Raw genomic sequence first — 17,519 nt, forward strand, 5'->3', positions numbered from 1 at the left:
TAAATGGGGGTGTACAGCATGCATTCCACGCTTCGGCGTTTCTGTACACGTGTTTGGCTATATAGTATACCCGCTTTACTAATTATTTATGACGAACATTCATGACATCGATCTAAATACTTAAAGCACTCACGCGCCGTTGCATTCGTCGCGCGTGTATATCCCGTCACAAATATCGGGAGAAGAAAAGGCCCGGTACACAAAGGGAGACGGCACTTGTCTATTTCAGTTCAGTCGTTCAGTTGTCTATTTATGCCATGTCAAAACTGTCAACCGTAATTTATGTATACATCATACATTAAAGGTGGACAAGCTTATTTTCTAGGATAAACCCCAGGACGTACAGCCTTTGTCAAAAGTTTAGAGCCCACGGAGTCTGTCTGTTAGCCGTGCAGGAGCGCTCCTTGACCATTCGTAGAAGACCTTCCCGTTGAAGAGGGTAGGACAAAAAATATTTTACCTTCAAGAGGTTTGGAACTATGGGAATGCATAGCGGGCTGCATGGTGTGACTGAGAAGCAAACCCCTCTAAATTCGTGACGAAGACTGTACCTGCTATCACATGAATGGGGAAAGCATATGCTGGAATTTCGTCCAGACTCACGGGTTTTTCCACTGTCGGTGAGTCGGCACTTGCAGCTAACTGTCGCACTTTTTTCTGACCTTGCAGAGTCTCTCAGCTACCAGGAGACAGTAGAGCTCATGGACAAGTGCGCCTCGAAGAACTCCGTCATGGCACTCAGCATAACGGCGTCAACCCTGCTCGTGATATACATCTGCACTGTGGCGTACTTCGTCGCACAGAGGAAAGTCAAGTCCATAACATGAACAAGATAGCTCTGATGGCTTCGAACTCGTTCGAAACGCAACAACGACTGTGTATAATCTCACCTTCTGTATATCTACTTTAAGTGGACGGGTGCCTTTATACACGTTTTCATGTACTTGCCACCGTCGAAACACATCGATCTTCCGCCCAAAACCTCTGAATCTGTGCACAGCTGGTGAAGGTGGAGCTGGCGGTTCTGGGTTTCAGCCCTCGCGAACAAGATTCTCATACGAAATGTACTGTTGCCTCGATGCATTCCGCCAAGCGAAGCAACGCGAATAGCTCGTAGTAGTGTTTTAGCCAGTGCCTGTGCACTTGTGAGCGCATTGAGTAACAGAGCTTCGAGAGCAGCTGTGCCCATCTTCTGCAAAGCGAAAGGCAGTGCCCTTTGTTAGCCCCGTGCTCTTGTGTTGATTTTACACGACTTCGGTAAAATCAAATGTGTACGCCATGACATGCCATTTAGAGCTCATGCGTGTTCGTGTCTAGATTCCCGAAAAAGTGCGGCAGGCAACTCTTCAGTTGCCCAGAAAAAAAAAAGCAGCGAAAGTTATTGTAACTTTAGGGACCATTGGATGCAACTTCGAGAGGTGCGACAAGAAATACAATCATGGAAGCGGCAAGTCGAAAAACTGCTCCAAACGGCATGCGCGTGAAGCTCAGCAGCATGCTCAGAAGCGAACTTTTTTTTTTTTTTTGTCAGTTGCGTCTACCGGCTTCGCAAACAGCTAGGCGCGATGGCAGCGCCTCTCTGCGGATCATCGTCTTGTGCGCATATGCACCCTAGCTCAGTAGGATGCGAGGCAGCGTACCCTCCATCCATATTTATCGGCTTTGAAACTATAGCATTCTTGGGATCGAAATTTTAATTACGATTACCACCATAGTAAACTTTTCGTTTTGGCTTCAAAATGCCTCAGGTATAAAACATGCTTCAGTATACAAAGAAAACAGGAAAGGCAAAAAGGTGCGCGATGTTTTTTACATCTTTGCTTTGAACGTGTGCGTGTTTGGAGAGTGTGTCCTTACGGCAGGGTAAAACTTACAGCAGGCGCTATCTCTTAAGCTGCTCAGCACCTTGTGCGGCTCAGCCGATCCTAGTGCGGTATGCGCGATTTAGAAACGTCCTCAGCAGGCCGCTGCGGTGGATGGCGGTGAGTTGTGCTGGGGTGCACTGTCCGCGTTCCGTCTTACTCGCCAGGGGCTGCGGCACTGCTGCAGCTTACTTCACTTATTTCACTAATATCATTGCGACATATTTCAGAACAAGGTTGTACTACTTATCTGGATTCATTGCACGCAAGACTGAATTGAAGCTTAGAACAGTAGCTAGGAGTTATCGCTTGATGCTAGCTCGGTGTTGCGGCGGCTCCACTGTTTTCATTGGGCGCAAATTAAATAGCGCACCTACTATTTACACACGCAACTGCTTCGTCGAGCACCGCAAGCTTATCAGGTTACCTGCGTGCGTACAAAACCAAAGAATTTTCTTGTACCGAAGTAACTGACAAAACAATGGTGAGCTCGAACCGAGAAACGTTATGAAACGTATCGTTGAAGTTAGGCGTGCGGATGATGGAATTGAATTGCTTTTTTCGCGCCCTCGGTTTATGCTGTTTCTTTTTTTGTATCTTGGTCCCACGTGCACGTCGCCACAAGGCTTGACGAACATGATGAGACATGCCAAGGTGCCACTTTCATCAAAGTTGTTGCTGCGAGCGGCACTCTCGGTGGCTAGTGTCATGACTCCAAGGGGACCTATCGCACCTAAGGCGAAGCATTGTGTCGTCTATACTGGAGATTGCATTTAGCACTTCTGAGCTGCGTGTGAAGGGAACCTCAAAAATAGTCGCATTATCGCTTCACGCTTGCGCAAGTTTGTATGTCAGACAATCATCCAAAAAAGCTCACAGAAAAGCAAAGTGTACCAGGCTGGTTTGAAGCGCACCACTGTTGGGTAAGAAAATGAGGTGTGTATGCGTGGTTATCTTGTGCAATGTTCGGTTTAAGCATTCATGTACTGCGATAGGCTCATAGTGTGCTTTTCTTTTTGTTTTTTATCTTCTCTCTTTGTCGCGTGAGCTTGGTTCTGGCAGCTTGCTCACACGCCAGTATGCGTACTGCAAACCTGCTGCGATATGTTCGAATGTGTGATGGTATAGTCTGTCGTGTTGTGAAGTGTTTCTTCTGTCACCAAATAACCTGTGCCCGCAAACTACGATAAACGTTGAGTCGGCAAAGTGCGAGTACAATTCAACCCCCCCCCCCAAAAAAAAAAAAAAAAAATTAATGACTTGATACCACCGATCCCGTTACAACTGCCTTACTGTGTAAATAGCTTGATGTATGAATTTCCCGTGTGTGCATGTGAACATCGCTTTTAGTTTTTTTTGATCATGCGAAGGTTTTGTTATAGAAAGCTGCACGAAATCGAAGTCAACATTTCGTGCAGCCATGCGTTTCGTGTTGGGGTCCTACAGCTTTCGTGTTGTTCATGGCATTTCTTTTCTATTTCATGTTCACTAGCGCGCTATTTATTTATTTATTTATGTATGTCCATACAAATCAGTGCGTTCATGAAACGTTAGGTCATGATTCCTGAAGCAACGCATGGCCACTTTTTCTTGTTCAATTCACACGTGCTGCTTCACTTTTCCGTGAAACACGAGACAGGAGTGCACGTTTCACCATGCGGTGGCGGGTTGGGTGCGTGATGGGAAGCCAGCCTTCGACATTTCTTCCACGTTCTCTTCCTATTCGGTGTGGCTTTAATGTGCGGCAGGTCAACGGGCCAATGTGGGCAGCATAACAGGCGCATATGCGCTGGCCTTGTCGGATGTTTTTGAATAAAGTCAGTGTTGAGAAACCAAACAAGTTGCTTGATTATCACTGCTCCTCACACATCGCAGCTTTGAAACACATGCGAAACAAACCTATTAGAAGCCGTCATTGCCGTCTGACATCCCCTATAGACCAACACCGTGTTTACAAACACGGCGCCGCAGCCGACTGGTGGGGGAAAATATGTCCATAGGAATACATAGAATCCAAATATTCCAAAACAAATTTCTCATTTCACGGGGCACCTGTGATGTCGTTATTCGGTACAAAGCAACTATGAACATCCTAGAACAGATCGTCAAAGTATGCAATCTCATTACCGAGGCGAAGTATTTTTAAAATACCTCGAAACATGTGGGGGTATGAGTTGGGAGGGCGGCCTGTAGAAATAAATGTAAACACAACTTACCGGAACATTTTTCTCATTTCGCAGAGCATCAGAAGTGGTGGCCGGTCGTTAAACGTTGACTAGCGCTTTGAAGAAGTGTGTGATAAAGTATGTGCATAATTACGGAGGCAGTTTACTTTTAAAACTCCCCGAATAACCTGTGTTATGAATCCAGACACCGCCAAAAGGCAAGCTGGATGTAGCGAATCGCGCAGTTTTGCTTACAGTCTGATATGCTGCCGCATAGGGTAAATAAGCTTGATAATACTGTCGCTCCAGTGATAGGTCTTAGACAGAATTACATTTAAAAGCAGTGGTGAGATGCCATACGACAATATGGACCGAACGAGATTCGCGCATTGCAGCAGACGACAGCGCAGCTGGCGATACCCACACAGCGGCCGCCTCCAGCTCCGGAGTGTCTGCTAGCAACGCGCCGGTGGTGCATGGTCGTCTGCAACTGTGCGCGGTCAGTTTATCGTGCTGTGAACGGTCCCGCAAGTCGTCAGACTTGCATTACTTGCAAGAGAATGTAGTGTGTCATGCAACATGACGTCGGGGCGTCTTACAAGACGTTCACCAAAAAATGAGAAGGGTTCAACGCTGCTGAACCGACCAAAATGTTGCAGTAAGTTGCGTTTACATGTATTTCTATGGGTCGCCCTCTCCCGCATACGTTTCGCGGTGTTTTAAAGACACTTCGCCTCGGTAATGAGAGTTCATACTTTCACGATCTGTCCTACGATGTTCACGGTTGCTCTGTGCTAAACAACGACATCACAGATGACCCGTGAAATTAGAAAACTGTTTTGGAATATTTCGCTTCCATGTATTCCTATGGGCGCTAAGACTACTTTTCACCCCCAGTCGGCCCACGCTTGCGATAGAAGCGCCACCGCATGGTGCTTACGTCACATATCGATGTTGGTGTATTGCTTATTATTTTCAGAATACACACAGTAAAGTCGCGGATCTTTCAGAGATCATCCGCCTCATGGTTGCAATGTGGCGTTGTTTCATACTGAAGCAAAATTGTTTATCGTTTTGTGTGAAAGCGTTGAAATTGAACTACAAAGTAGGATTAGCTAAAGCTTTATTGCAATTCGCGTACATTTGCACGGGTGGCATTATTAATATGAAAGCATATTGTTATGCATGCAACAGGGGGGGGGGGGGGCTTATTTAAAGCGTAGAGCCTGATATTTCCCAGGGCACACCAGATCCAGATCTCTGCCACTCTCCAGCTTCTTCCTCGACTCTCTCGAGATGACCCAATTCACCTGACACTTCCCTCTTCGTTGAACGAAGCATCCAGGGTGAGCTAAGCAGGCTGTCTAGATGGAAACGTTTTTAGCCGAGCGACATGCACCACCTGGGTCTTGCGTGAGCATCGGCCACTTTCAGTGCGGCGTGATGTCACAGTTGACGTCACTCAGGCGCTCCAGAACAACAAAATAAGGGCCGCTATAGTGGGGCAGGAGCTTCTGGCATAAACTGCGCTTGCGTAGCGGCGTCCATAGCCACATTAAATCACCGGGGACATAGCAGACATGCGGACGTCGGTTGTCGTAACGCGCTTTGAAGCGCGCCTGGGAGTGCATGTAGTATGCGCAGGCAGGCAAAGCACCGAGCTTCTCCAGCTCGATAGAGAGTGGCGGCGATAGAAGGCTCTTCGTAAAGAGAGAAAGGGGGGGGGGGGGGGGGTCAAGGCAGCTGCGGGGTATGCAAGTGTGCAGGAGGTAGCCAGTGGTCTCATTCTGCGCAGTATTGTATGCATATGCGCAGTGAAAGGGAGATGTCCTCCCAGTTCTTATGATCGGAATCAACGTACTACACAGCCAACATTGTGGTAAGACTACGGCTGGTGCGTTCTACGAGCCGGTTTGTCTGAGGATGGTACGGCGTTGAAGGCCGAAAATTGCAGGCACAGCGACGAAGTTGTTCAATGTCATCAGCTCATCAGCTGTAAATTGGCATCCACAGTCACTGATGAGGGCGCGAGGCGGGTCGTGTCGGATAATGAGAAATCGCAGAAGGAATAGGGACACATCGGAAGCAGTGGCTGACGATATTGCGCTGTTTCGGAATATCGCGTGAGGTGGTCAACACATGCGACTATCCATCGGTTACCGTTAGAAGACCGAGGGAATGGGCCCAAGAGGTTCATGGCCTCTTGCTCAAAGGGTGCGGTCGAAGGTGCTACATATTCTGTAACGGTCCTGGTGGACGTGATATAGGGAGCTTGTGTCGCTGGCACTGTACACAACTGGCTACATAACGCGGAATGGCTTGACGCATTTGTGGCCAGTAAAATCTTTCCTGTGTGCGGTATAGGGTCCGGCCAACACCTAAGTGGCCAGAAAGTGACGTCGTCGGGCATCATTTCAAGAACAGGAATGCGGAGATTTTCCCGCACGACGAGAAGATAACGCGTACCTCCGGGGGTGAAATTCCTTTTGTAGGCAGACACAACCACAGAAACGGGCACCTGACGAAGCACGAGCAGCCTTGAAGAGCGACGTCGAAGTCTTGCCGTTGCGTTGTTCAGTCTTGAAAAGGTGATGATCAGGAAAAGTTGGCGATGTAGGCGCAATGTAGTCATCAAAGTTGTCCCTGTCGCAACCAGTTGCTGAAACCGGCAAGCGCGAGAGACATTCAGCATTGGCGTGTCGACGGCCGCTTTTGTACTCCACATTTAAGTTAAGCTCTTGTAATCGCAAAGCCCATCGGTGGATCACGGAGGTTTACGAGCCAACACAGCGAATGATGGTTAGCGAGGATTGTAACATATTTCCATACAGCTAGGCGGCTGTTATGCTCTTGAAAGGTATTGCCGAAGATTGCAACGGCGTCCAAATAACACAAATAAATTTGCCGCTTAAGTCCTTGTAAAATAGTGTCCATGAATATTTCAAACGTGGCAGGAGCATTGCGAAATCCAAAGGGCATAAACCTCATAAAGGCCGTCAGAGATTACAAATGCCTTCTCTTCTTTGTCAGTTGGGTGCATCGGTATTTGCCAGAGCCAGATCTCAAATCGACCGGGGAGAAGACCAACATCTTGGTGTGCGCTAGTCGGTGGTTCATCTTAAGTAAAGGGATATGTAGCGAAAAGAAAAAGAAAAGCTGGGACAGAAGAGAAAGATACAAGCAACAGGGCAGGCGCAGTGCCAGTCCTGCTTTTTTGTGTCTTTCTCTTCTGTCACTTTTTTTTTTCTTTTGCGCTGCATATACACTTACTTAGAAGTAAGACGCTGAGTGAAGGAGTCGATTGCATCGTACATGCGTGGAAGCGGATGCGCGTTTTTTTTTTTTTTTGCCACAGCATTACGTTGACGATAGTCCCTATTGATTCGCCATGAATTATCATTCTTCTTAACCAGGATAATTGGAGCCGCTTACGGACTTGAAAATTCCAGGATCACACCATAATGGTGCATGTCACAAACTTATTCGTCAATGATCTGACGTTCGGTCGGCGATACACGAACTAAGAGGAACATTACTGAGAGGAACATAGATAGCAAAATTTTTGTTTTTTTTTTTGTTGTGTGTTTTGTCTTTGCGATGACGTGCAGGACATCACAAAGCACGAACATCCATGTGGATTGTGCGAAAAGCAAGAAATAATGTATTTACTTGATTACTGAAACAGAGACACCAAATTTTTGTTGTGTGTTTTGTCTTTGCGATGATGTGCAGGACATCACAAAGCACGAACATCCACGTGGATTGTGCGAAAAGCAACAAATAATTTATTTCCTTGATTACTGAGAGAAACAGAGACACCAAATTTTTGTTGTGTGTTTTGTCTTTGCGATTATGTGCAGGACATCACAAAGCACGAACATCCACGTGGATTGTGCGAAAAGCAACAAATAATTTATTTACTTGATTACTGAGAGAAACAGAGACACCAAATTTTTGTTGTGTGTTTTGTCTTTGCGATTATGTGCAGGACATCACAAAGCACGAACATCCACGTGGATTGTGCGAAAAGCAAGAAATAATGTATTTACTTGATTACTGAGAGAAACAGAGACACCAAATTTTTGTTGTGTGTTTTGTCTTTGCGATGATGTGCAGGACATCACAAAGCACGAACATCCACGTGGATTGTGCGAAAAGCAAGAAATAATTTATTTCCTTGATTACTGAGAGAAACAGAGACACCAAATTTTTGTTGTGTGTTTTGTCTTTGCGATGATGTGCAGGACATCACAAAGCACAAACATCCACGTGGATTGTGCGAAAAGCAAGAAATAATTTATTTACTTGATTACTGAGAGAAACCGACACACCAAATTTTTGTTGTGTGTTTTGTCTTTGCGATTATGTGCAGGACATCACAAAGCACGAACATCCACGTGGATTGTGCGAAAAGCAACAAATAATTTATTTACTTGATTACTGAGAGAAACAGAGACACCAAATTTTTGTTGTGTGTTTTGTCTTTGCGATGATGTGCAGGACATCCCAAAGCACGAACATCCACGTGGATTGTGCGAAAAGCAAGAAATAATTTATTTCCTTGATTACTGAGAGAAACAGAGACACCAAATTTTTGTTGTGTGTTTTGTCTTTGCGATGACGTGCAGGACATCACAAAGCACGAACATCCATGTGGATTGTGCGAGAAGCAAGAAATAATTTATTTACTTGATTACTGAGAGAAACCGACACACCAAATTTTTGTTGTGTGTTTTGTCTTTGCGATTATGTGCAGGACATCCCAAAGCACGAACATCCACGTGGATTGTGCGAAAAGCAAGAAATAATTTATTTCCTTGATTACTGAGAGAAACAGACACCAAATTTTTGTTGTGTGTTTTGTCTTTGCGATGATGTGCAGGACATCACAAAGCACGAACATCCATGTGGATTGTGCGAGAAGCAAGAAATAATTTATTTACTTGATTACTGAGAGAAACCGACACACCAAATTTTTGTTGTGTGTTTTGTCTTTGCGATGATGTGCAGGACATCCCAAAGCATGAACATCCACGTGGATTGTGCGAAAAGCAACAAATAATTTATTTACTTGATTACTGAGAGAAACAGACACACCAAATTTTTGTTGTGTGTTTTGTCTTTGCGATGATGTGCAGGACATCACAAAGCACGAACATCCACGTCGCTTGTCCGAAAAGCAAGAAATAATTTATTTACTTGATAACTGAGAGAAACACCAAATTTTTGTTGTGTCTTTTGTCTTTGCGATTATGTGCAGGACATCACAAAGCATGAACTTCCACGTGGATTGTGCGAAAAGCAAGAAAAAACTTATTTACTTGAATACTGAAAGAAACACCGTGTGTTTTGACTTTGCGATGTTTTGCAGGATATCACAAAGCACGAACATCCACGTGGATTGTGCGAAAAGCAAGAAATAATTTATTTACTTGATTACTGAGAGAAACCGACACACCAAATTTTTGTTGTGTGTTTTGTCTTTGCGATGATGTGCAGGACATCACAAAGCACGAACATCCACGTCGCTTGTCCGAAAAGCAAGAAATAACTTATTTACTTGATTACTGAGAGAAACAGACACACCAAATTTTTGTTGTGTCTTTTGTCTTTGCGATGATGTGCAGAACATCCCAAAGCACGAACATCCACGTGGATTGTGCGAAAAGCAACAAATAATTTATTTACTTGATTACTGAGAGAAACCGACACACCAAATTTTTGTTGTGTGTTTTGTCTTTGCGATGATGTGCAGGACATCCCAAAGCATGAACATCCACGTGGATTGTGCGAAAAGCAAGAAATAATTTATTTACTTGATTACTGAGAGAAACAGAGACACCAAATTTTTGTTGTGTCTTTTGTCTTTGCGATGATGTGCAGGACATCCCAAAGCACGAACATCCACGTGGATTGTGCGAAAAGCAAGAAATAATTTATTTACTTGATTACTGAGAGAAACCGACACACCAAATTTTTGTTGTGTCTTTTGTCTTTGCGATGATGTGCAGGACATCCCAAAGCACGAACATCCACGTGGATTGTGCGAAAAGCAAGAAATAATTTATTTACTTGATTACTGAGAGAAACAGAGACACCAAATTTTTGTTGTGTCTTTTGTCTTTGCGATTATGTGCAGGACATCACAAAGCACGAACTTCCACGTGGATTGTGCGAAAAGCAAGACATAACTTATTTACTTGAATACTGAAAGAAACACCCTGTGTTTTGACTTTGCGATGTTTTGCAGGATATCACAAAGCACGAACATCCACGTGGATTGTGCGAAAAGCAAGAAATAATTTATTTACTTGATTACTGAGAGAAACCGACACACCAAATTTTTGTTGTGTGTTTTGTCTTTGCGATGATGTGCAGGACATCACAAAGCACGAACATCCAGTGGATTGTGCGAAAAGCAAGAAATAATTTATTTACTTGATTACTGAGAGAAACAGAGACAGCAAATTTTTATTGTGTCTTTTGTCTTTGCGATGATGTGCAGGACATCCCAAAGCACGAACATCCACGTGGATTGTGCGAAAAGCAAGAAATAATTTATTTACTTGATTACTGAGAGAAACAGACACACCAAATTTTTGTTGTGTCTTTTGTCTTTGCGATGATGTGCAGTACATCCCAAAGCACGAACATCCACGTGGATTGTGCGAAAAGCAAGAAATAATTTATTTACTTGATTACTGAGAGAAACAGAGACACCAAATTTTAGTTATGTCTTTTGTCTTTGCGATGATGTGCAGGACATCACAAAGCACAAACATCCACGTGGATTGTGCGAAAAGCAAGAAATAATTTATTTACTTGATTACTGAAAGAAACACCGTGTGTTTTGACTTTGCGATGTTTTGCAGGATATCACAAAGCACGAACATCCACGTGGATTGTGCGAAAAGCAAGAAATAATTTATTTACTTGATTACTGAGAGAAACCGACACACCAAATTTTTGTTGTGTGTTTTGTCTTTGCGATGATGTGCAGGACATCACAAAGCACGAACATCCACGTGGATTGTGCGAAAAGCAAGAAATAATTTATTTACTTGATTACTGAGCGAAACCGACACACCAAATTTTTGTTGTGTGTTTTGTCTTTGCGATGATGTGCAGGACATCACAAAGCACGAACATCCACGTGGATTGTGCGAAGAGCAAGAAATAATTTATTTACTTCATTACTGAGAGAAACAGAGACAGCAAATTTTTATTGTGTCTTTTGTCTTTGCGATGATGTGCAGGACATCCCAAAGCACGAACATCCACGTGGATTGTGCGAAAAGCAAGAAATAATTTATTTACTTGATTACTGAGAGAAACAGACACACCAAATTTTTGTTGTGTCTTTTGTCTTTGCGAAGATGTGCAGTACATCCCAAAGCACGAACATCCACGTGGATTGTGCGAAAAGCAACAAATAATTTATTTACTTGATTACTGAGAGAAACAGAGACACCAAATTTTTGTTGTGTCTTTTGTCTTTGCGATTATGTGCAGTACATCCCAAAGCACGAACATCCACGTGGATTGTGCGAAAAGCAAGAAATAATTTATTTACTTGATTACTGAGAGAAACAGAGACACCAAATTTTTGTTGTGTCTTTTGTCTTTGCGATGATGTGCAGGACATCCCAAAGCATGAACATCCACGTGGATTGTGCGAAAAGCAAGAAATAATTTATTTACTTGATTACTGAGAGAAACCGACACACCAAATTTTTGTTGTGTGTTTTGTCTTTGCGATGATGTGCAGGACATCACAAAGCACGAACATCCACGTGGATTGTGCGAAAAACAAGAAATAACTTATTTACTTGATTACTGAGAGAAACAGACACACCAAATTTTTGTTGTGTCTTTTGTCTTTGCGATGATGTGCAGGACATCCCAAAGCATGAACATCCACGTGGATTGTGCGAAGAGCAAGAAATAATTTATTTACTTCATTACTGAGAGAAACAGAGACAGCAAATTTTTATTGTGTCTTTTGTCTTTGCGATGATGTGCAGGACATCCCAAAGCACGAACATCCACGTGGATTGTGCGAAAAGCAAGAAATAATTTATTTACTTGATTACTGAGAGAAACAGACACACCAAATTTTTGTTGTGTCTTTTGTCTTTGCGAAGATGTGCAGTACATCCCAAAGCACGAACATCCACGTGGATTGTGCGAAAAGCAACAAATAATTTATTTACTTGATTACTGAGAGAAACAGAGACACCAAATTTTTGTTGTGTCTTTTGTCTTTGCGATTATGTGCAGTACATCCCAAAGCACGAACATCCACGTGGATTGTGCGAAAAGCAAGAAATAATTTATTTACTTGATTACTGAGAGAAACAGAGACACCAAATTTTTGTTGTGTCTTTTGTCTTTGCGATTATGTGCCGGACATCCCAAAGCACGAACATCCACGTGGATTGTGCGAAAAGCAAGAAATAATTTATTTACTTGATTACTGAGAGAAACAGAGACACCAAATTTTTGTTGTGTCTTTTGTCTTTGCGATTATGTGCAGGCCATCACAAAGCACGAACTTCCACGTGGATTGTGCGAAAAGCAAGAAATAACTTATTTACTTGAATACTGAAAGAAACACCGTGTGTTTTGACTTTGCGATGTTTTGCAGGATATCACAAAGCACGAACATCCACGTGGATTGTGCGAAAAGCAAGAAATAATTTATTTACTTGATTACTGAGAGAAACCGACACACCAAATTTTTGTTGTGTGTTTTGTCTTTGCGATGATGTGCAGGACATCACAAAGCACGAACATCCACGTGGATTGTGCGAAAAGCAAGAAATAATTTATTTACTTGATTACTGAGAGAAACCGACACACCAAATTTTTGTTGTGTGTTTTGTCTTTGCGATGATGTGCAGGACATCACAAAGCACGAACATCCACGTGGATTGTGCGAAAAACAAGAAATAACTTATTTACTTGATTACTGAGAGAAACAGACACACCAAATTTTTGTTGTGTCTTTTGTCTTTGCGATGATGTGCAGGACATCCCAAAGCACGAACATCCACGTGGATTGTGCGAAAAGCAAGAAATAATTTAGTTACTTGATTACTGAGAGAAACAGACACACCAAATTTTTGTTGTGTCTTTTGTCTTTGCGATGATGTGCAGTACATCCCAAAGCACGAACATCCACGTGGATTGTGCGAAAAGCAACAAATAATTTATTTACTTGATTACTGAGAGAAACCGACACACCAAATTTTTGTTGTGTCTTTTGTCTTTGCGATGATGTGCCGGACATCCCAAAGCAGGAACATCCACGTGGATTGTGCGAAAAGCAAGAAATAATTTATTTACTTGATTACTGAGAGAAACCGACACACCAAATTTTTGTTGTGTCTTTTGTCTTTGCGATGATGTGCAGGACATCCCAAAGCACGAACATCCACGTGGATTGTGCGAAAAGCAAGAAATAATTTATTTACTTGATTACTGAGAGAAACCGACACACCAAATTTTTGTTGTGTCTTTTGTCTTTGCGATGATGTGCAGGACATCCCAAAGCACGAACATCCACGTGGATAGTGCGAAAAGCAAGAAATAATTTATTTACTTGATTACTGAGAGAAACAGAGACACCAAATTTTTGTTGTGTCTTTTGTCTTTGCGATTATGGGCAGGACATCACAAAGCACGAACTTCCACGTGGATTGTGCGAAAAGAAAGAAATAACTTATTTACTTGAATACTGAAAGAAACACCGTGTGTTTTGACTTTGCGATGTTTTGCAGGATATCACAAATCACGAACATCCACGTGGATTGTGCGAAAAGCAAGAAATAATTTATTTACTTGATTACTGAGAGAAACCGACACACCAAATTTTTGTTGTGTGTTTTGTCTTTGCGATGATGTGCAGGACATCACAAAGCACGAACATCCACGTGGATTGTGCGAAAAGCAAGAAATAATTTATTTGATTACTGAGAGAAACCGACACACCAAATTTTTGTTGTGTGTTTTGTCTTTGCGATGATGTGCAGGACATCCCAAAGCATGAACATCCACGTGGATTGTGCGAAAAGCAAGAAATAATTTATTTACTTGATTACTGAGAGAAACAGAGACAGCAAATTTTTATTGTGTCTTTTGTCTTTGCGATGACGTGCAGGACATCCCAAAGCACGAACATCCACGTGGATTGTGCGAAAAGCGAGAAATAATTTATTTACTTGATTACTGAGAGAAACAGACACACCAAATTTTTGTTGTTTCTTTTGTCTTTGCGATGATGTGCAGTACATCCCAAAGCACGAACATCCACGTGGATTGTGCGAAAAGCAACAAATAATTTATTTACTTGATTACTGAGAGAAACCGACACACCAAATTTTTGTTGTGTCTTTTGTCTTTGCGATGATGTGCAGGACATCCCAAAGCACGAACATCCACGTGGATTGTGCGAAAAGCAAGAAATAATTTATTTACTTGATTACTGAGAGAAACAGAGACACCAAATTTTTGTTGTGTCTTTTGTCTTTGCGATTATGTGCAGGACATCACAAAGCACGAACTTCCACGTGGATGGTGCGAAAAGCAAGAAATAACTTATTTACTTGAATACTGAAAGAAACACCGTGTGTATTGACTTTGCGATGATGTGCAGGACATCACAAAGCACGAACATCCACGTGGATTGTGCGAAAAGCAAGAAATAACTTATTTACTTGATTACTGAGAGAAACAGAGACACCAAATTTTTGTTGTGTCTTTTGTCTTTGCGATGATGTGCAGGACATCCCAAAGCACGAACATCCACGTGGATTGTGCGAAAAGCAAGAAATAATTTATTTACTTGATTACTGAGAGAAACCGACACACCAAATTTTTGTTGTGTCTTTTGTCTTTGCGATGATGTGCAGGACATCCCAAAGCACGAACATCCACGTGGATTGTGCGAAAAGCAAGAAATAATGTATTTACTTGATTACTGAGAGAAACAGAGACACCAAATTTTTGTTGTGTCTTTTGTCTTTGCGATTATGTGCAGGACATCACAAAGCACGAACATCCACGTGGATTGTGCGAAAAGCAAGAAATAATTTATTTACTTGATTACTGAGAGAAACAGACACACCAAATTTTTTGTTGTGTCTTTTGTCTTTGCGATGATGTGCAGGACATCACAAAGCACGAACATCCACGTGGATTGTGCGAAAAGCAAGAAATAATTTATTTACTTGATTACTGAGAGAAACCGACACACCAAATTTTTGTTGTGTCTTTTGTCTTTGCGATGATGTGCAGGACATCCCAAAGCACGAACATCCACGTGGATTGTGCGAAAAGCAAGTAATAATTTATTTACTTGATTACTGAGAGAAACAGAGACACCAAATTTTTGTTGTGTCTTTTGTCTTTGCGATTATGTGCAGGACATCACAAAGCACGAACTTCCACGTGGATTGTGCGAAAAGCAAGAAATAACTTATTTACTTGAATACTGAAAGAAACACCCTGTGTTTTGACTTTGCGATGTTTTGCAGGATATCACAAAGCACGAACATCCACGTGGATTGTGCGAAAAGCAAGAAATAATTTATTTACTTGATTACTGAGAGAAACCGACACACCAAATTTTTGTTGTGTGTTTTGTCTTTGCGATGATGTGCAGGACATCACAAAGCACGAACATCCACGTGGATTGTGCGAAAAGCAAGAAATAATTTATTTACTTGATTACTGAGAGAAACAGAGACAGCAAATTTTTATTGTGTCTTTTGTCTTTGCTATGATGTGCAGGACATCCCAAAGCAAGAACATCCACGTGGATTGTGCGAAAAGCAAGAAATAATTTATTTACTTGATTACTGAGAGAAACAGACACACCAAATTTTTGTTGTGTCTTTTGTCTTTGTGATGATGTGCAGTACATCCCAAAGCACGAACATCCACGTGGATTGTGCGAAAAGCAACAAATAATTGATTTACTTGATTACTGAGAGAAACCGACACACCAAATTTTTGTTGTGTCTTTTGTCTTTGCGATGATGTGCCGGACATCCCAAAGCACGAACATCCACGTGGATTGTGCGAAAAGCAAGAAATAATTTATTTACTTGATTACTGAAAGAAACACCGTGTGTTTTGACTTTGCGATGTTTTGCAGGATATCACAAAGCACGAACATCCACGTGGATTGTGCGAAAAGCAAGAAATAATTTATTTACTTGATTACTGAGAGAAACCGACACACCAAATTTTTGTTGTGTGTTTTGTCTTTGCGATGATGTGCAGGACATCACAAAGCACGAACATCCACGTGGATTGTGCGAAAAGCAAGAAATAATTTATTTACTTGATTACTGAGAGAAACCGACACACCAAATTTTTGTTGTGTGTTTTGTCTTTGCGATGATGTGCAGGACATCACAAAGCACGAACATCCACGTGGATTGTGCGAAAAACAAGAAATAACTTATTTACTTGATTACTGAGAGAAACAGACACACCAAATTTTTGTTGTGTCTTTTGTCCTTGCGATGATGTGCAGGACATCCCAAAGCATGAACATCCACGTGGATTGTGCGAAAAGCAAGAAATAATTTATTTACTTGATTACTGAGAGAAACAGACAGCAAATTTTTATTGTGTCTTTTGTCTTTGCGATGATGTGCAGGACATCCCAAAGCACGAACATCCACGTGGATTGTGCGAAAAGCAAGAAATAATTTATTTACTTGATTACTGAGAGAAACAGACACACCAAATTTTTGTTGTGTCTTTTGTCTTTGCGATGATGTGCAGTACATCCCAAAGCACGAACATCCACGTGGATTGGGCGAAAAGCAACAAATAATTTATTTACTTGATTACTGAGAGAAAACGACAGACCAAATTTTTGTTGTGTCTTTTGTCTTTGCGATGATGTGCAGGACATCCAAAAGCACGAACATCCACGTGGATTGTGCGAAAAACAAGAAATAACTTATTTACTTGATTACTGAGAGAAACAGACACACCAAATTTTTGTTGTGTCTTTTGTCTTTGCGATGATGTGCAGTACATCCCAAAGCACGAACATCCACGTGGATTGGGCGAAAAGAAACAAATAATTTATTTACTTGATTACTGAGAGAAACCGACACACCAAATTTTTGTTGTGTCTTTTGTCTTTGCGATGATGTGCCGGACATCCCAAAGCACGAACATCCACGTGGATTGTGCGAAAAGCAAGAAATAATTTATTTATTTGATTCCTGAGAGAAACAGAGACACCAAATTTTTGTTGTGTCTTTTGTCTTTGCGATTATGTGCAGGACATCACCAAGCACGAACATCCACGTGGATTGTGCGAAAAGCAAGAAATAACTTATTTACTTGAATACTGAAAGAAACACCGTGTGTTTTGACTTTGCGATGTTTTGCAGGATATCACAAAGCACGAACATCCACGTGGATTGTGCGAAAAACAAGAAATAACTTATTTACTTGATTACTG

At 42.0% G+C, this 17,519-nt stretch overlaps 1 protein-coding gene across 2 annotated transcripts in view; it reads left to right on the forward strand.

Moving 5' to 3' along the window:
- The window catches only part of tyn (trynity), a 62,859-nt gene extending 60,404 nt beyond the window's left edge, over positions 1 to 2,455 (forward strand). For both annotated transcript variants that reach the window (XM_084588831.1, XM_084588832.1), the window contains one exon: positions 670 to 2,455. In XM_084588831.1, the coding sequence (XP_084444957.1) occupies positions 670 to 827 (158 nt within the window). In that variant the 3' untranslated portion in view covers positions 828 to 2,455. The remainder of the gene's footprint in view (positions 1 to 669) is intronic.
- The last annotated feature ends 15,064 nt before the right edge of the window (positions 2,456 to 17,519 follow it).

This window comes from Amblyomma maculatum, chromosome 1 (assembly GCF_055883805.1).
Source record: "Amblyomma maculatum isolate TAMU_Amacu chromosome 1, ASM5588380v1, whole genome shotgun sequence".
Classification (NCBI taxonomy): domain Eukaryota; kingdom Metazoa; phylum Arthropoda; class Arachnida; order Ixodida; family Ixodidae; genus Amblyomma; species Amblyomma maculatum.